General features: G+C 44.1%; 2 protein-coding genes across 4 annotated transcripts in view; both read right to left on the reverse strand.

The window, feature by feature from the left end:
- Positions 1-1347: 1347 nt before the first annotated feature.
- On the reverse strand, positions 1348-5573 carry GJD4 (gap junction protein delta 4). Its single transcript, XM_066627538.1, has 2 exons — positions 5510-5573; positions 1348-2522 (listed from the first exon to the last, which is right to left on the reverse strand). The coding sequence occupies exons 1-2, from the start codon at positions 5571-5573 to the stop codon at positions 1348-1350; spliced, it is 1239 nt and encodes a 412-aa protein (XP_066483635.1).
- A 6569-nt stretch (positions 5574-12142) lies between these two features.
- Positions 12143-21105, reverse strand: part of CCNY (cyclin Y) — a 105356-nt gene continuing 96393 nt past the window's right edge. For 2 of the 3 annotated variants that reach the window (XM_066628646.1, XM_066628648.1), the window contains exons 8-10: positions 20190-20356; positions 19078-19240; positions 12143-16010 (exon numbers count right to left, since the gene is read on the reverse strand). In XM_066628646.1, the coding sequence (XP_066484743.1) occupies positions 15894-16010; positions 19078-19240; positions 20190-20356 (447 nt within the window). In that variant the 3' untranslated portion in view covers positions 12143-15893. Of the gene's footprint in view, positions 16011-16046; positions 16232-19077; positions 19241-20189; positions 20357-21105 lie in introns of those variants that run through there. The other variant, XM_066628647.1, reaches the window with a different exon arrangement.

Raw genomic sequence — 21105 nt, forward strand, 5'->3', positions numbered from 1 at the left:
TAAGACCAGAAGTGATTGTGAGGAGCTCCAGAAGGATCTCTCCAGACTGGCAGAATGGGCAGCAAAATGGCAGATGCGCTTCAATGTCAGTAAGTGTAAAGTCATGCACATTGGGGCAAAAAATCAAAACTTTAGATATAGGCTGATGGGTTCTGAGCTGTCTGTGACAGATCAGGAGAGAGATCTTGGGGTGGTGGTGGACAGGTCGATGAAAGTGTCGACCCAATGTGCGGCGGCAGTGAAGAAGGCCAATTCTATGCTTGGGATCATTAGGAAGGGTATTGAGAACAAAACGGCTAGTATTATAATGCCGTTGTACAAATCTATGGTAAGGCCACACCTGGAGTATTGTGTCCAGTTCTGGTCGCCGCCTCTCAAAAAAGACATAGTGGAAATGGAAAAGGTGCAAAAGAGAGCGACTAAGATGATTACGGGGCTGGGGCACCTTCCTTATGAGGAAAGGCTACGGCGTTTGTGCCTCTTCAGCCTAGAAAAGAGATGCTTGAGGGGGGACATGATTGAGACATACAAAATTATGCAGGGAATGGACAGAGTGGATAGGGAGATGCTCTTTACACTCTCACATAATACCAGAACCAGGGGACATCCACTAAAATTGAGTGTTGGGCGGGTTAGGACAGACAAAAGAAAATATTTCTTTACTCAGCGTGTGGTCGGTCTGTGGAACTCCTTGCCACAGGATGTGGTGCTGGCGTCTAGCCTAGACGCCTTTAAAAGGGGATTGGACAAGTTTCTGGAGGAAAAATCCATTATGGGGTACAAGCCATGATGTGTATGCGCAACCTCCTGATTTTAGAAATGGGTTATATCAGAATGCCAGATGCAGGGGAGGGCACCAGGATGAGGTCTCTTGTTATCTGGTGTGCTCCCTGGGGCATTTGGTGGGCCGCTGTGAGATACAGGAAGCTGGACTAGATGGGCCTATGGCCTGATCTAGTGGGGCTGTTCTTAAGTTCTTATTTTCATTTGGGGCACACCAATGTGCCATGGCACAGTGATTGAAAATAGCTGTCTTGGATGCATAAAATAACCTCAGTCTCAGTTATTTTCCCCTTTCCTTTAGATACTTTGTGCTCATGCATAAGAGTAGAATGAGCACCTTCAGATGCACTTCTTGTAAAAGGTTTATACTTATTTCTGGGACTAGTCAGCCTCCCTAATAACAAAAAAACTGCCCAGTGCTAAATGGCAACTTAAGTACAGCGATAATATTTCAGACACAAGAAACATGACTCTTCCTATGTTGCAGTTCCCTTCAAAATGGGTATCAGCAGCAACCTCATAATAGATGTGCCTATCTAACAAACCATGCTCTATGATTATTCATTACACCCATTCAGATTTTTTCGTTTTCGAGCACCCAGCACTGCTGCAGACAGACTGAATGTCAGAAGCCTTCCTCTCAAGAGTAGAATAATGAACAGAGGGCTTGCTGCAAATGGCACATGAATGAATTCCATGATGACACTCATTCTGGGATTTAAAAGTCAAGGTTCCTTTGAGAGAGCAAGGCTGTTGATCATATTTCGATTGCTCACATGAAATCTCTTGCTGTTCACTCCCATGAAGAGGCCCCCCTTTGCCGTCTTGATTCACAACTGCAGCATATGACTTGTTACTGTTGAGGTTAGACCCGACAGCTTGCTGGGAAGTTAACTTGGATTGAAAGGAAGGACCTTCCTTGACCTCACAGCCAAGCAAACAGGCATGCCCATTGCTATAGTTATCAGTGACAGTGCCTTGGCTTCCTCTTCTGTAGTCAAACAGGCTTGACTTGTCACCACAGTGCAAACCAGGACCACATTTCTCCTCAACCCTGAGCTTTTCCAAGAGTAGCTTATTTCTGCCATTTCTTACAGCATTGGTTCGGAAGGCAAAGATCAGGTCAACAAGGCTAAGGAGAAATGAGCATCCACTAAGTCCCCAGATGAAAAGCATCATGATGGTTTTCTCTGTGGGCCTGGAGATGTAGCAGTCAACAATACTTGTACAAGGGGACTGGTAACAGGAGAAACGTCTTGGGACAAAGAAGCCAAAGAGATAGTAATGGCCAACTCCAAAACTGGCCTCTATCAGTACTCTCAGAAGAAGCTGCACTGTATATGCCCCAGAAAAATCAGGAACATCCAGGTCATTTGATTCATAGGTGACTTTTTTCTTTACTGTACCTTTGGAGGGTTTCTTTGGAACTTTGTAGCCTGTTGCATCTTTGATCTCTTTGTACCGACGGTAAGGCAAGGAATGCGACTTCACAGCCTTCCTGGCCACATGGTGCAATATATAGACACCAAACACAGTATATGGGAGCAGGACAGACATGGTCTGAACGAGCCAGAACCGGAAGTGGGATACTGGAGCAAAAAGATCATAACACACGTTGGAGCATCCTGGTTGCAAGGTGTTGCAGATGAAGCGTTCCTGCTCATCTTGGTAGAGAGGATATGCCGCTAAGAATATCACTATCAATCTCAGCAGAATCACAAGAGTTAACCAAATCTTCCCTGGAAAGGAAGAACAAGGGTGGACACATCATCAATAAAGGAAAGCATCGTACCATAGAACCTCATAGTTTGCATGAGTCTGGTCAATAAATCATTTTTACTGGGGCTATTATATGTGTGCGTAAATGCTGTAGATCAATGGTTCTCAAACTGATGGGTCGTGCCCACTAGTTCGTGTAAAGGTTCCTCTGTCCCTTTAAGGGACGGGGGGCGAGGAGAGGCACGGAAGCGACCCCCAGGATTGCATCACTATGGGGAGCAAAGGGGCGGGTGCTTTCACTCACTTTTAAGTAGGAAGGGCTGCTGGAGGTGTGGGGAGCCCTGCGCAGCCCTCCACAGCGCTCTCCAAGACTTGGAAAGTTCGGTAAAAGCGGGTGCAAAGCACTTCTTGTTTTGCAGGAGGTGCTCCAAGCCTCGGAGAGTGCTCCAAAGGGCTGCGCAGGGCTCACCGCACCTCCTGCAGCCTCCAGCAGCCCTGCCTACTTAAAAGTAAGTGAAAGCCTCTCCTCGCCCCCCTTAATGGCGTAATCCTGGGGATTGCATCACTTCCCTAGTCCCTTCCCTGCAAAGACTTACTGAGGGAGTAAAGCTCCCTCAAAGTTTGAGAACCACTGCTGTAGATAATTAACATGGATAATTCAGAACAGTATAGTACTGTTACAACAGTTGAAAGTACTTTTATTTCAGCCCCAGTCTTCTTCCTCTATAGGCTGAAGGAACACTGAAACATAGGACATTATTGGGTGATGGTGATCGAGTGGCACACTGACCCTTGGCTATCCCTACATGTGGCTGAAAGATCAAGGAAAAATATGTGCAGAGGCCAGGTTGTAAACAAGCACACTACTTGAATGTGTAACATGTTTACTACCTTCAGATGCTAAGGTGGGTGTCTCAACGGGTCAGTACTTTTTTGGTGCACAAGTGAATTTGTAAGTGCCTTGTCTCCATATGGTCCACTCCAATTCTAATTATATACAGGCACATACATATTCAGTAATGCAGGAGAAATCTGTTGCCTGCATCAATTGAAAGAAGCCTAAAACAGAGACTTAACATGTTTAACCACCCCTTTGTTCCCATGGTCAACACCAAGCCCTTCCTCCAATGCTTGTATGATGAGAATATGGCCACAATAATACAGAGAATCAAGTAGAATAAAAAGAAGAATTCCCCTTGGCTCTGGTAGCTAAGGAAACTGCACACAAACCATACACAGAAATTCACAGTGTACTGTTACCAAAAACTTAGAAAATGTTGAGGTTATTTGTTATTAGCTTTTTCTTATGTGTATTTAGTTAATACCAAATATGCCTTTGAGATAGCTATATATTAGCGGCCTTGACTCTATCCCATTAACAGCTTTGTCCACATGAACAGATATATTTCAGATATGCAAAAAACACACACAGAATTGTATCTGAATGTGGAAGTGTATAATTTTTTCTAAAATAAAATTTGAAGTGAATGGGGGGCAGGGAGGTAGAAACAGATCCTCCATCTACAGTAGCCGCTCCCAACTTTTAGGAGCCTGCTAAGCACCAAGGCAAGCAACCACCTACCCACCATCCCACCCCCTGCACACACACACACAAAAATACAATTAAATTTGATAGTTGGGAGAGAATGCTCTCAGCAAGATGCCGGAAGTGGCAGCTGCGGCTTTGGATGGTCCATTCCTCTGCCCTCTCTGGGGATCCATGGGGAAGTATCACTCCAAGCAAGTGGTCCTCCCACAGGCTGCCAATGCAGGCAGAGAACGGACCACCGACAACCACAGCTGACACTTCAGTGCAGGCAGCAGTAGCAGGCAGTTCATTCTCCACACTCTCTGGTGGTCCGTGGGGGAGTGCTCACTCAGTGAGATGCTGGAAGTGATTGAACACAATCATCTATTTTTTTCTGAGACCTCACGGACCACTTCTCAGGGCCCCACGGACCACCTGTGGTTCACAGAGCGTGGGCTGGAAACCAGTGATCTACAGATATTGAAGGAAAACCCTAACATTTCTGTATATCTATCAACATCACTCAGGGGACTTCCACCTATCTTTAGCTCATGCCACCAGAATTTGCACAAACAATATTTAAAGCAAATATCCTTCCTTGTATGAAACACTTAAAAGAATTCTCAGAAAAGCAAAAATGAAATTTGGTCAGCCTGGCGACATTTTTCAGGGAGATTTTTGTATAGCCCTAAAATGGCTGGTCATCAGGTTCAATTCTCCATCACAAGACTATACGCAGGGAACCTGGGCATAGAGAAACTGGGACAATTGAGTCTAGATCAACCTTTTGCTTCTTGGCAAGCAAATCTGGGGATATTGGTATTCTCTATCCTTGAGGGTGATCTGGCCTTATAATCCCATAAACCCAGAAAGAGCATAGATATTACCCCACATTGCAGTACACAGGATGGGCAGTAATAACAATGGTTACTACTGAATGATCTGGATTTAACAGATGACAACTGCCATTAGTAAACGTTTGGGACTAGTCCAAAATTAGAGCTCAGTCTAATTTTTAAAAAAGGTAAGCACATCCCAGCAGTTTACCTCATGAACTGAACAGGGGAATCAAGTCAGAAACAGTAGTTTAACTGGAAGAATATGATGCCCCTTGTTACCCTATAAAATGCATTTTAAAGTCTGAGCACACTCTTGAAAAACTTAAGTACCAAAAAGCCCAGGGCTGGCAAGTGATCCAATGCTGTTCAAATTCTGATTGAGCTCTTGTGTAGCACAAGCAGCTCATGTTCTTACATTTGCTATAGCCTAGCATTTAGGGTATTGCCTTAAATACGTGATGGAGAAGACAAATACAACCCTGTACATGAAATTATAAACAAAATCCCACATCAATCAACACATTTTTCATTTACAAGAAAATGTTGTTAAATAGAAATCAAAGGCTCCCGGAAACAAACATAGTTTTTAGGAATGATGCTAGCCTTGACAAAATGAAGATCTGTGTTTCTAGATACTCACCTATGATTGTCACATTGTAGTTGAGAGTAATGATGAAAAAACCAATCAAATCCCAGCATTCCATGTTTGAAATCAGTTGCAGAGTCTCCACTTACTGAAGGCATAAGGAGACATCAAGCATGTTCACAATAACAGTAATCTAAATGGAGAAGGCAAAAAACACTAGGAAAAAATATATTTTAAAAATGCAGCCAGAAAAAGGAGCAAGGAAATATAGCTGCTAATGGCCGGAGAGAAGGCAAGCAATGAATGCCTCACAAACCTATTCACTGCTCTTACCTCTGCCCCGACAACTGCAAGAAGACAAAAGGCAACATGAATAATCTGTGCCATTGTTGGCTATTCTTACCCTCTCGGGGCATTCCAGCCTCCTGAAATTGCTGGGATAGTTCAGTGGTGAAAGAGAAATTGAGGAGTTGAAGAAATAATAGTAGCAGCTTTGTTTTCCCCGAGTGATAAAAATGGATAACACCAGGAAAGACGATACTGAAACACCAAGTACCACGTCTTGTGATAGCTTCTCCACAGTAGTCCTGTCTGCAAGCGCCTGTGAAATAGATATATCAGGTCCCAACAATCCCATCATACTGTAGTGTAACCAAGAGACAGAACTCAGGGGTGTATTTGCATGCATTTATTTACTTTCTCCTACATGTGTGAATGGTTACTATTCACTCCTAGGACGCAAAGTAAAACACTGCACTTGGGGGTATAGAACTTGCCCTTCACCTTGTTTTGTGGCCTTGCCCAGTGGTGTAGCTAGTGAGTGGTGGTCCACTCCAGGTACCACCCTGGGGTGGGGTGACACCACAAGGGACCAAAATTGCAAAAATTGCAGCTGTTAGGAATAATACTATCATGCTATATACTACTGAATGTGTATTTTACAGCAGAATGCAATAAATAAAAAAAACCAGAGTGAAATATCTGCATTCTATATCAAAAGTTACCAAAAAACAAAAACAAAATACAACTTCCTTATGTAAGATTTCCTTAATTCAAAACAGAACGATGAGACTGATTACACAGGCCTACAAAATTGAGGTTCAGAAAAGTTTTTCCCAAACTTCATGGTGGTTTGATATGAATTTGGGGTTCTGATTCCAAAAATGGCATCCGTTTTGCCTCATGAGGAAGCTGCTTGAACCATTCACTAAAGAGGTTATGCCATGTCTCCAAAACTAGATGTGATAGGGCAAAACGGATGCCATTTTTGGAATCTGCATCCCAAATATACCCAGGAATTGGTGTAACATTTAAAGAAGCAAAATGTGTGTTGGCCTGCATTATTCAAAGAGCCAATGAAGTGCTGTTATGACACAGCATGGAACCAATAAGGTGTTAGGAAGGTGACACCCTGGGGCAGTGACACAAGGGCGAAATGTTTGTGTTTGCGGGGGGGGACGGGACACCTTGAGTACTACCTTAACTTCAGAGCCCAAGTCAACCTCATAGGTAGACCTGGGCTCCTGCCTGAACTTGAAGCCCAGATCTACCTGCCCAGTAGACCTGGGCTCCTATTCTGAGACTGGAGCTACCTGATTCAGGTAAGTAGAGTTGGGCTTCTGCCTTAACTTGAAGCTCAGATCTACCTGCAGGGTAGACCTGGGCTCCCATTCTGAGGCTGCCTTCTGAAGCCAACTCTTCCAGGAGGGTAGGAGTTACTATCTCTCAGCCTCACAGGGTTGTTGTGAGGACAAAAGAAGGGGAGGAACCATGCATACCACCCTGAACTCTATGTGGAACACATACACTACATCCCCACTCCAGGCATCTTTCACATATACAAGACTTCCCTCCGTCCTAGGGGCTGCCTACTATGCAGGATAAGCCTAGAGCAGGGGTGCTCACACTTTTTTGGCTCGAGAGCTACTTTGAAACCCAGCAAGGCCCGGAGATCTACCAGAGTTTTTTTTACAGTGTTCGCACCATCATAACATATAACATTTATGTGTACAATGTATGTTGGTGTACCTTGAGCCCCACTGAGTATAACAGGACTTACTCCTGAGTAGACATGCCTAGGATTAGGCTGTGAGGCTGCAATCCTAGCCACACTTACCTGGGAGTAAGCCCCATTGAGTACAATGGGCCTTACTCCCGGCGTTTCCTCCCAGAGGCACCTGAAGGGGGGGGTCGGCACTCCGCGATCTACTCATTTTGCCTCGCGATCTACCAGTAGATCGCGATCCACCTATTGAGCACCCCTGGCCTAGAGTCTCCCGGAATCAGCATCTATCTTGAAATGCCTGCTGAAGTGAGCCTGGAAGCTCCCTGGCTTAACAACATTTTAGCATGTTGGGAGAATAGTTCCTGTTGCAACTTCATGGACCTTCTACTCTTCTTTATGATTGGCACTGTTCTGACACAAGTTCTGCCTTTTGAACAAGACTCAGTGGGCTGGTCACAATTCAAGTTGCAGCAAAATTTCAGGGCTCATTCCATTTCTGGGGAGCCTTTAAAGATGAAGGTATGGGGCTTCACAGACCAAAGAGGCAATAGGTAGTAGTGGAGAGGGCACATTTGAGTGTTTCCCCTAAATTAAAATCCCCTATACTCAGAAAAGTAGAACTTCAGGGAGGATTCCAGCTTAGTTCCTTGGAATTATGAAGCAGAACAGAAGAATGCCAAAAGCTTATTTATAAAAAGAAGAAAAAAGTTTTTCATTCTAATATTTGCTCCTGATTTACATCAGACATTCCTGTTAGTTAATACACTAAGGGGTAACTAATGTAAAACTGTTTTTTGTTACTATTTATGCAGTGATAAAATTTAAAGGAATGGGGTAGGCATTATGCATCTCAAAAGTTTTTTGAGTAATACCTCCTCTGAACAACATTCATAATTCAGTCTGTATATAGTAATGATATTTCACTGTGGAATAGCTAGATCAGGAAAGCCAACACATGTCTGCTTTCATTATTTTGGTGGTATGTATCAGAAACTATGGCTGCAATCCTAGCCCCACGTACCTGAGAGTAAGCCCTACTGACTCTAATGAGACTTCTAAGTAGACATGCATAGGATTGGGCTCTTATGTTATTGAACAGGTTGAAGGAGCAGGTTAAGACCCTACAAAGATAACGTAAGAGTCCTTTACACATTCTTGAGTTTCTCCATTGGCCGGGTCAAAAGACAAAGCTCAAACTGTTTATTCACAGCTACTGAATGAGGAGGCAGTTTTGTTTTTCATCTGTTGGAGACAGAGCGATAGAAGCAAGATGACCACTTAAAAAGCTGGCAAGAAAAGCAGAGCTCACTGAATAGAGAGGCTGAATGTCAGCTCAGCCATAGAGACCAGAGAAATGATAATGGAGGGATGGAGTGCTAAGAAATGGGGTCACTTGCCAACGGGGTGGCAGCAAATGCTTTTTTACTCAATTCTCTTCTGACAAGCACAAGAGTAGCAGTGAAGCAACCCCACCAAAGAATATTAAGGACATGAAAACATTCAGACGAAGAGTATAGAAGGTTTACCTTTCTGGTACATCTTTGTATGTTATCCATCTTTTAATGAAGTCACAGGGGAGCTTTGTGGATACAGAGTCTCTCCATCCTTTCTCCAAAATCTCTATGGCAGTGGTTCTCAAACCGGTGGGTTGAGACCCACCAGTTCATGTAAAACTTCCCCCATCCCTTTAAGGGGCAGGGAAGAAGAGCGAGGCAGCGACGCAATCCCCAGGATCGCGTCATTAAGGGAAGCGAGGGGGGGTACTTTGCACTTACTTTCCGAAGGCAGGGCTGCAGCAGGCTACAGGAGATGCACAGCCCTGCACAGTGCTCCCCAAGGCTTGGAACTTTCACTAAAAGCGGGCGCAAAGCAGTTCTATTTTGCAGGGGGTGCTTTGCACCCGTTTTTAGCAAACGTTCCAAGCCTCGGGGAGTGCTGCGCAGGGCTCCCCGCACCTCCTGTAGCCTGCTGCAGCCCTGCCTTTTGAAAGTGCAAAGCACCCCCTCTCGCCCCCCCTTAGCGAAGTGATACTGGGGATTGTGTCGCTGCCCTAGCCCCTCCCCAGCAGGAACTTACTGAGGGAGTAAAGCTCCCACAAAGTTTGAGAACCACTGCTCTATGGCTATCTACCCTCCAAAGGTTGAAAATATAAAGCTGCCTTTTACCAGTAGACTATTTATTAGCCCAACTAGCCCAGCATTCTTTATTCCAACTGACTTTCAAAGAGGCTATTCAACTTTCTAGCACTAATGCACATGGGCCAACAGAAGGTAGGGTAGTCATTGAGGCTTCCTCAAGGTAAGGGAAAGTTTGTTCCCTTACCTTGGGGCTACATTGCTGCTGCATTGGTACTGGAAAGTTGGATAGGATTGGGTCCTGAGAAATCTTTTGCAGCCCTGCTATCTGAGATCCTTTTAAATGGAGATCCTGGGAACCGAACCTGGGCCTTTGTTTTACCATGGAGCATAGAGCAAACCAGGTTGAAAGAAATGGGAATAGTGGGGGAGAGAAAGAGTACTAAAAGCTACATTTGGGAGAGTAATAAGGTCCTTGTAAATTTGAAACAAATCTCTCTACTAGCCTCACCAACAAAATCCTGCACAATATCAGAAGAGAGGTGAAGATTCTGTGCTCTGTGAAAAACTGTACAAGTTGGAAAGTACAGGCAAGGCTGTGTGTCCTATATACTTAAAATGCTTAAGTATAATGCTTAATGCTTCTACTTAAAATGTAGAAGAAAAAAATATTTGCAACAAGATATTTCAAATTATTTGTCAAGAGCTGGATTCTGTAATCTGCATAAATTACGCCAATTTATACATCACATGCACATACTTTTGCATTAGTGCTATTTTGCATAATTCATTTGGGTTCTGCTAGTTGTGGAATGGGTCACAGAGCTGTATAGGCCCTGCCTCCAGAAGTTTTGTTCAGTTCCTGTCAGGACCACCCGCTCTGTACACAGCTGCCTCATGTGGCAGCCCCACTAGGGCTTTGGGTTAGACGTTCCCAGATACCGAATACCCACACAGGCTGACCATCAAGCTGTCTTCAACAGGAAAGTCACCTACTGTGCCTGGGCAAACACTGTTCTTTCATGGCTGTGGGCCCAACTCCCATTCAATGCTGTCTACAACTCAGGTCTGACAGTCACCCCTAAGGTTTCCATCCATAGTTACATCAAGCTTTGTCTACATATTTTCAAATATCCTTACAGCCCAAAAATCAAGCACTTTGCACTTCCTCAGTAGTTGCTGTGGCACTTTTTTTGCACTTTTAAAGAATCATGTCATATACAGAGAGTCCAGAGAGCATTAGATAAGGAAAGGTTGCTGCATCAACACCTGCTCCATCAAGACTGTTAATTTTTCTTCTGAGAAAAGGCTCAAATCCTACTAACAGCCCAATTCTATCCAAGTTTCTAGTGCCGATGCAGCCCCAAGATAAGAACATAAGAACATAAGAACAGCCCCACTGGATCAGGCCATAGGCCCATCTAGTCCAGCTTCCTGTATCTCACAGTGGCCCACCAAATGCCCCAGGGAGCACACCAGATAACAAGAGACCTCATCCTGGTGCCCTCCCTTGCATCTGGCATTCTGACATAACCCATTTCTAAAATCAGGAGGTTGCGCATACACATCATGGCTTGTACCCCATAATGGATTTTTCCTCCAGAAACCTGTCCAATCCCCTTTTAAAGGCGTCCAGGCCAGACACCATCACCACATCCTGTGGCAAGGAGTTCCACAGACCAACCACATGCTGAGTAAAGAAATACTTTCTTTTGTCTGTCCTAACTCTCCCAACACTCAATTTTAGTGGATGTCCCCTGGTTCTGGTGTTATGTGAGAGTGTAAAGAGCATCTCCCTACCCACTTTGTCCATCCCCTGCATAATTTTGTATGTCTCAATCACGTCCCCCTTCAGGCGTCTCTTTTCTAGGCTGAAGAGGCCTAAACGCCGTAGCCTTTCCTCATAAGGAAGGTGCCCCAGCCCCGTAATCATCTTAGTCGCTCTCTTTTGCACCTTTTCCATTTCCACTATGTCTTTTTTGAGATGCAATGACCAGAACTGGACACAATACTCCATGTGTGGCCTTACCATAGATTTGTACAACGGCATTATAATATTAGCCGTTTTGTTCTCAATACCCTTCCTAATGATCCCAAGCATAGAATTGGCCTCTATTAGGGGATAGGGGAACAATATCAGATAGGGGATATCAGATAACAACAAGATAGGGGAACAAACATTCCTTTAACTTGACAGGGCCTCTGTGCCTGCCTCCCCACTACAAGATGTGGCGCATGCCCTGTTGGCATGGCTATATCAGCACTGGAAAGTTGGATAGGATTGGACCCTTAGTCTAAGTAAGGCTACTGTGCAAAGTCAGGTCTTATTGGGTCAAGAATTGTATGTGGTTATTTGACGTATGAGGCCATAAAGCTTTGCCCTCCCAGTATTGAGCCAACTTGAAAATATCCAGGAATATAAAAACAGACCAGAATTTTTCTGTAGTTTTTCCAAACTTAAGACAAAACTGAGAAAAGGCTTTTTGAATCATATATGGAAAATGTGTTACTTTTTTTTTGTTCTTTTTTATATGTTTAAGGTAATTTATAAGGCAAAAACATACACTAAAAAAAGAAAATCCCACATAAGCAGATTTCTTCCTTTTTTTTTAATTTTTAGTGCAAGAAACATAACCAAGTTAAATCACAGAATCAGTACTAATCGAAGAATATGGAAAATTCTCCTATACAGAGGTAGAGTCCAGTGCACAAGGCTAAAACGATATTCAATAGTCTAAACAAGACTGAGCCAGGTTTTACGGAATCCACTTGAAATTTTTAAGTATCAGACTGTATGTACATACATACAATAAATATACTATACAATCTTTAAAGTTGTTTAATAAACCTCACAAAATTAATAGTAGATGCATTGAGAACTTTACATAATGCAAACCTTTTTTCTGTCTTCCTTTATCCCACCCCAAACTGCAGAACAACAAAGTTCTTGCTAGGAAGTAAACTCCCAAAATCTGTTCTGCTAATTGTAATTGATTTTTACAATTCACTGTAAAAATCATACTTATATTTGGGAGAGGAGCTGCAGTTCAGTTCTATCAAAATCCCACTTTTTTTCCTGCTAACTGTTCATTCTTAAAAACAGCAAAAAAAGAAGATACTTTAAAAAAAAACAACATTCTATTACAGAACAACAACAAGGCAAGGAGGGAGAAAAAAGCTCAAAACCCTGGCCTGATGAAATCAGAGTTTTGAAATATTGGCACAATAATTTTTTTAAAAAGGAATGAGAATTAAAACAAAACCTGGGGTCAAAACTTCATATCATGTAGTACAAATCAGAAAGCCAGTAGAATACTCTGCTTAGTTTTTAAGTACTTTAACTACTTTATCCTTCTAAGGGCCCAAACCTATGGGCTGCAGTGCTGGTGCTCTGTTTGGTGCCATTGACCCTGGGCTGTCGCAAGAGTGCCATAAGGCACTTTTGCACCAGCACTAATGAAGCACCACAGGTGCGGAGTCCAGTGTCAGTCAGCAATGGGCCTCAGTGTCCAAAGACAGACACCGAGAGCTCCCTCTAGTGAGTATGGCTGACAGCAGGGTTTTTGGGGGCGGGTGGGAAGACTGCAGAACTGGACAGGAGACAAGTGGACCTGGTTGGGGGGGGGGGAGATGGCAGCAGGCTCTGCCACCATATCCTAACCCCCCACTCCCAGGCCGGGAAACCTGACACTGGTCTCCTAGGTTCTGTGCTCGCTTAATAGCCCCCCTCCCAGGCCAGGGAACATTTTGTTCCCTTACCCTCAGGAGACCTGGCACTACTTCCCTGGCCCCATAGGATACAGTGGTTGCCATTTTGTTGCTGCTGTAGCCCTGGGCACTAAGGAAGTATAGGATTGGGCTGTAAGGCAAATAGCATAATCAGGGACACGGTGGTCTGATGTTCATTAGTGTGCTGGTTTGAAGACACATCTGGAGTACGTTCAGCCAACAGATTTCTGCACGCCTGAATTTGTCACCCTAGAACTCCTTCAGAAGCATGGAAGGTTTCCCAGGGAAAGAAAGGTACTCCTGCTATGTACCCAGAACACCCTGGAGTACATAATGGGAATATAACTCGTTCCCATGCATGTCTAAACCACCCTATAGAACACCTTAGTGGAGACCCCAAGAAGGGACATGTGCTCACAGAAAAGAACATTCATTTTCTGTTTCTGACACAGCAACCCACTCCAACAGAGAGTAAATAATCAGCTGTTCAGTTTAAAACACAGCCTGCCTCTTTGGCCACAGGAACTGTTACAGAAATGACCAAGAGCAGAGTTGCAGGTTCACAGACATGTCCCTCTTTTGAGGCCTTTCTGGCCTCTGACTGCAGCCGTTGCCAGTGGTAAGGAAGCTCTCCCACTCCTCTCAATTAGACTGTGTGGATGTGCACTTGCATGGAAAAAAAGTAATGTTGGTAACTTGCAATCAAGTCAATAATTTATAATTGGGGCTTCTTAAGGCTCAATGGAGACCATAGAAAGGAATGTTCACATTTCCTGCAATTGCACTTGCTAAAACCAATGGGGAGTCCCTCAGGAGCATGCTGCCGGGAACTTCTCATGTGCAAACCCCCCAATAAAATTAATTTGGGGAAGGAAGATTAACAGCGCAGCTGCAATGGGGGGCTTATGCAGGAGATGTTCCTGGGGAATGTGCATCATATGTTTTGGCTCAAGTAGGACAAATAAAGCAAGTCGAACACAGAAAAGCTGAATGCCTATATTTTACTGTTCCTTGCACAGGGAGAGAATTCATGGAATTCAGAGACTTGTGAATGTAGAACTGAGTTTGGTGGTTTGTTTGTTACGTAAAACAGCATCTTTCTGAAATGTGCAAAATGATTCAAAGATGCTCGTATAGAGCACAAGTATCTTTAGAGAGATACCGTGATTTACTGTGTTGTTTTTTTACAAAAAGATTTTTAACTTGTATATCTTGTTATGGAAAGCAAAGGTGGGAACCAGCAAACAACAACAACAAAAAGTACAGTATAATCAACGAAAGCAACAAAATTTTGTTCACAGTTTGCATTTTGTTTAAATTTCTATGAGCACCTACACTGAAAAAAATGTATTTTTTTTTAAACAGTTTAAAATTTTGAAATCTAACCTGTGACAAACACTTGGTAAAATTAATATTGAGTTTTCTTCTTCCATGGACCCTTTTTCACAAGAACAAAAACTTTTTTTTTTAGTTATTTTTCTATTTTATACAAACAGATTGGTTTCCATTTAAAGTAAACATATAAAAAACTTGAGGCTATTGCTTGCAACATTGAACCAGGAAGTGAAGGGAAACAATGACTGGACCATATAAAAGGAGATGCGCGCATGTTCTCACTCTCTCAAATTTTGCTAAATAAATGCTATGAAAAACTTGCAGAAAGGACTGCCGTATCCAATGTAAATTTCGCCTCCTTGGCCCAAGTTTCACTGTTGCCTGTATCCTTCCAACAATCATTTTATAGTAAGGAAAAATTAAACTAACTCAAAAAATGTAGAAAGGCACATGCAGCCACATACACAATAAAACAGCCAGTATTTATGATGCAGTTTGCGGGCGGCATCGAGGAAATGGCTGCCATAAATTAGAAAATAATAATAAATGAAATTATGAATGGTCACCTGATCTTCTTGTATACTTTTGGTTCAGTACTATTAAATCAAGTCAAATTTTGTTTTCAAAAAAATACAATAAAGTCATACAAGAAACAGAATATGCATAACAAATTATGTGGAGAAACGCTAATAAAACAGATTATAAAGAAAAGCGCAGTGCAAGAGGAAGAAAAACAACCAGTGCTGTCTGATCCAGAGGCTTGTGCTACTGTAGATACAGCCTTCGTACTTGCTGCTTTGCAGAAGGAAAAGCAACTCAGGCAAACAGCAAGGAGGGATGCAAAAACCCAGAAAAACTGATAGAAGATACCGAAGAGAACATGAAATACTTCCAACTCTTTTCTTCCAGTGCTCTTCCAAGCTTATCTTGTGGTTTTTATTTTCATGCCATTGTTTCTGCTGAAGTTATTTTTTTTGAATGGCCTACACTCAGTTTCTGTTTGGTTCCTCCTGTTTTCTACTCTCTCAAGTGCATGTACTTCCTTTTCTTCACAAAAAGAACAGTCTGCAATTAGTAACAAAACTGATTTCCTTCTAAAGTTCTTTTTAAATATTCTGATGTTTCTCTCCAGTCCTATATTTATTCTTGTGTGCTACACAACAGGGAGGCACTGTAAAGGCAGATCTAAAAATAAGAAAAACCAAGGAGGAGGGAAACTAAATAAACATCACCCCTCCCACCCAAAGTTGATGATAGAAAGAGTACTTTTGGAGGAATCTCTCAGGCTTCACCGTTAGGACAGAATAGCAGGAGACCACCTGACAACAGTCAGATTGTCCGAACTGACCGAGCGTTTCTTTGCAGATTTCCTGAAGTCCTTATACTTGTCTTCGCACAAGCGAGAGATGGCCTGCAGAAAAAGGATGAAGTGGAAAGCTCAGGCACATGCAAGAACACAAACTGAACAGCTAAACAAAAAAAAAGTGGGCATTCTTTGTATGTCAGGCTTGCATAACTCGAGACTCATTTGGAAAAAGCAGATTCTTCCCAGCCAAGCTGCTTGAAGGCCAAGAGCCCCTTAATGATGATGTCATCACCAAGCCTCAGCAACTTGACTAGAGAAAGTCCAACCTGCAGACAGAAAATGGAAATGAGAGATCATTCCAGAGGCCTCCAAGTCACCAAGAGCAGAACGGCTCTGTTTATTGTCTGCTTGGACTGCAAAACTGGGACCGTGGAATATGGGGCAGTTATTAAGCACCTGGGACAGGGGTCAGCAACCTTAAACACTCAAAGAGCCATTTGGACTCATTTTCCGGAGGAAAAAAAACCTCAGGAGCCACAAAACCCTTTTGACATCTAAAATGAAGATAATACTGCATATATAGTTTTTTTTTTTTTACCTTTATGCTCTTATAGGTCCCATTTTTATAATGTAGCCCCCTCTTGTAGCTTTTAGTTAATTTTGTCATACATTCTTGTCCTGTGTTTTCAGACGCCTGGTCCTCTATGGTGTTTTGCCTGATTCCAAGGCCATTCTCTGCCTGGAAAATTAGGCCCACTTTAAGCAAATTAGCTCCCCTTCTTTCCCCCAACAAATGACCCTGGTTCTGCCCTGCAGTCCTGCTGGACCCCACCTCCAGGGTAGCTCGCCTGTTCAACCTGCAGAGGTCCTCTCTCTTGCCAGCAGCCTCCCACCACTACAGCAGACCCTGGGTCCTCAGCAGGTCTTGGGCACAGCAGCCACACACCAGTGTCTCCAGCAATCCATTAGTCACAAAGTCAGTCAGAGCATCCAGGGCAGAGTCCAAAGTCAATAAGCCAAGTCATAGTCCAAGATCAGATTCCAAAGTAAGTCAGTCAAATCAGTCAGAGTATCCAAGTCAAAGTCAATAAGCCCAGTCAGTCAGTCAGTCAGTCAGTCTCCTCTCCTCTCCTCTCCTCTCCTACCTCCAACCTGCACTCCTTCAACAAACCCACACCCCCTTTCCTCAGGTGCTCCTTATATCCCTGAGGGCCCTATTGCCTTCAAGTGGCTGCAGCTGTGCAGCACACTCTGCTGGATGCCCAGGCCTTACCCTTAAAGGGGCCACTGCTGACACCACATCTAGCTCCTCACCAGATCTTCCAGGATTCCAATACATATGGCGGTTATGACATCTGCTTATCTTACATGGATACTAAAGAACTCCCCCCACCTTCCAGAGGCATCCTGCTGGAAGGAAAAAAGGACACAGACTCCAGAGGTGGGGAAGAGAAGAAGGGGGGGCAGCCACAGGCCAGCTTCTGCCCTGCCTGCCGTCACTCAGGTTGCAACCCTCTCCACACTATCCTGGGAGTGAGCCCCATTGGCTTAAAGGTCAAACAGACCGGGGGGGGGGGGAAGGGGGGAACCACAGGCCAGCTTCTGCCCTGCCTGCCTGCCTGCCCACCCTCCCTCCCTCAGGCTGCAACCCTCTCCACACTATCCTGGGAGTAAGCCCCATTGGCTTAAAGGTCAAACAGACCTGGGGGGGAACCACAGGCCAGCTTCTGCCCTGCCTGCCTGCCTGCCCTCCCTCACTCAGGTTGCAACCCTCTCCACACTATCCTGGGAGTAAGCCCCATTGGCTACAATGGGGCTTCTGAGCAGACAAATTGGTTGGAACTCTCAGGCTGCAGTCCTCTCCACACTTTCCTGGGAGGAAGCCTCACTGACTACTTGTGAGTAGACCTGCATAGGAGGGGGCTGAGGCTGCAGCCCTCAACACCTTCCTGGGAGGAAGCCCCACTGACTACAGTGGGGCTTACTTGTGAGTAGACCTGCACAGGAGGAGGCTGAGGATACAGCCCTCCACACCTTCCTGGGAGTAGCCCAGGGACTACATCAGGGCTTACTCTGGAACAGACTTGCGCGGTCTCCCACTCACCCGTCCTTTCGCTTGGCCTTGAGCAGGCTTCAAGGCTGCCATCCCAGGCGCCTTTTCCTGGGAGTAAGCTTCATCCTCTGTAATGGGGCTTACAACTGAGTAGACATGCATAGGAGCAGGCTCCACAGCTGCAATCCCAGGCACCCTTTCCTGGGAGCAAGCTTCATCCACTGTAATGGGGCTTACTACTGAGTAGACACACAGGATGTCTCCTCTGCTGTGGAGGAAAAGCCTCTCATAAGAACATAAGAACAGCCCCACTGGATCAGGCCATCTCCTTGCACTGCGTGGGGACCTACTCAGGGAAAGGCAGGCTGCAAGGGCTCGAAATGGCTGAGGAGGAGGGCGGCTCAGGATTGGCTGGTGGTCAGCCAGTGAAGGGCCCTGAGCCATTCCAACAGAAAAAGCCAGGAGCCTGCTGGATGCTGATTGGCTGAGCCTGCTGGAGAGTTGGGGAAGGGAAAAACAGGGACCTTAAGCCTGCAGAGCGGGCAAAATTGAAAAGGGAAACCAATGCGGGGCAGGTGGGGCTGAAGGGAGAGGAGGGCAGTGAGCTCAGGGGGTGGAGGGAAGCAGCCCGCCCTCCCAACACAGGTGCCTCCTGTCACACTTTGCCACTTTCACCTGGAGGAGCCGCAGAAGACAGCTGAAAGAGCCGCATGCGGCTCTAGAAACGCAGGTTGCCGACCCCTGACCTGGGAGAACCCAATACGTGATGATTAGTGGGATGAGTTTGACTTGAACTGTTTGACTCTCATCTGCTGAGCCCAGTAAGTAGCAGTGGCACAGCACAGGAAAGGTGGACCTGATTAAGTCACAGCTAGGCCCATGGCTCCACCCTCTCCTGCTCAGGAATGCCACAGTCTTTGGCTGTCAATGTCATTGGGGCACCCAAAAGGTAGAGAGTAATTGGCTTCAGAATTGGTCACAGTCAACAAAATGCCTAAGACCAATCATCTCTAGTGGGCAGAAATTATATTGCATTTCATTCAATATTTTTCAGGGACAGTGCAGAATAAAGGAAGGACAGTCTGCAGTCTCCACGAAGTAAAGAGATCAGAGTCTCACCTCAAGTTTATATGCCCTTTCCCTGCTGAGGGGCTCCAAGGGAAAGCTCAGGTTGTTTGCTTCTGCCAAGGATCGCAAATCAAAATAATACTTGGCATAAACACTAGAAGGAACATTGATGTTAAACTGCAGCAACTCAAGAAACTGCCGCTCCAGTTCATTCCTGAAAAATAAATGACAAATGCAAAGATACATTTTGAGCCTGCTCTTGAACTCTCACCATACAGGATTTTAATGTACTCCAGCTGGTAACAGGTTGATTTATGCGAAGACCAGGGAAACAAAATGCCTCAAACTGATCACAGGCATCTCCTGGAGAGCCAAGTTATTTTCAGTTTGGTGAAAGTTTCTCCTCCGAATCCCTCCAAATGCTTAGATGCCATAGCTGTGTTCCACACTTGAACTTTTACCTTATATTTCACATAGAACATTAAATGCATTTCCACTGCATGCTTGTACCTCACAGTGCAGCAGCTGTCAAACACAGATTGAACAGCAGATGCTCAACAGCCAGTACAAGATGAGCTTTTAAGTTTATTAAATCAGATTCATGCCTCGGTTGCTTGTGGCCTGGCTAGGCAAGTCTTGCATTGGCTTGCAAAAGGAAGTTTGGGCAGCAACCTCAGAACTACACAGTATAATCCCTTGAGATTTTATGGCCATTAGTAATTTTCCATCTTCAGCACTGCCACAGATTATCTGTTGCAAGTCAAGGCCTAGATGTCCAATTTTACATGAGAATCATGTTGTTTGATGATTCAGATACAAAAATGTAGCTAAACCCTTTTGCAATAGTGGTTTTGTCAGTCACCTTAAGCATGCATGCCAACAGGTAAGTGGCAGAGAAACCCACAACACAATCCTATGCATGTTTACTTGGAAATAAGTCCCACTGTGTCTAATGAAGCTTACTCCCAGGTAAGCCTGCATTAGATCATAACCCTAACGAACAACAAAAATGTTGGAGCATTCTAATCAAATCATGAGAACTGTGAAAACATCAGAATTTATAGACATCTTCATATTAGTTAAAAAGAAATCACACCTATCTTGACATTCATACAACTGAGAGAGAGAGAGAGAGAGAGAGAGAGAGCGTATAGCGTACTCACATGTCCTCAACTGTGATATCTTTAAGAATCTGACAGTAGTCCACATTCCACACAGCCTGGTCATCCCAAACTTTTGATGCAAGTAGGATCGCACCCAGTACAATTCGCTTCCAGTTTGCTGGACAAATATCTATTTCTGCGTATGTTAAAAGTCTTTCAAGGTATACCTGAAAAAGACACATTGTGATTGATAAAGATAATCATATTTCTGTAGCTAATAGAAATAAGGAGGAAGCCCATTTAATTGACCTTAGAATGGACAAAGTTGCGATGGTTTAGTGCTGCAGACAGTATGACTCGGCAAATGGTCAGACATTTCTATTTTGGCTCCCAATCATATTCAGTTGCCATTTTCTCAAAAGGAAAAGAAAACTACACTAATGCCTGTAATTAATCTTAACAGAGCCAATGCAGTGCCAGTAGTAATTAAAAATCTGATTAGCTTAATGGTTTTTAAAAAGGGCTGTCTAAAGGTTTGGCTATATCATGAGTTTAACATGGGTCAAGTTTTGAATGAAGTCAATTCGACCAGAAGCTGAAATGCAAACATCTACACTGAAAACATCTGGAAATCAGCAAATTTTAATGGACAGAGTTTAAATGGCTCAACAGAAACAAGAGGGTTTTAAAAATATATATGTATATATCAGGGGTGCTCAAACTTTCAACTTTAGGGATGCTGGACCTTTAACAAGTGTATAGAAGAGAGAATTTCAGCAGGTGCAGCATAGATGACAAGCTGCACCTGCTGAAATTCTCTCTTCTATACACTTGTTAAAGGTCCAGCATCCCTAAAGTTGAAAGTTTGAGCACCCCTGGTATATATAATTGTGCAAGACTTGCATTCACATTAACCCTATCCTCTAACATCATAATTGACATGGGCTTCTGGTCACCCACTTCCTCACAGCTGCTT

Source organism: Tiliqua scincoides, chromosome 5, assembly GCF_035046505.1.
Source record: "Tiliqua scincoides isolate rTilSci1 chromosome 5, rTilSci1.hap2, whole genome shotgun sequence".
Taxonomy (NCBI): Eukaryota; Metazoa; Chordata; class Lepidosauria; order Squamata; family Scincidae; genus Tiliqua; species Tiliqua scincoides.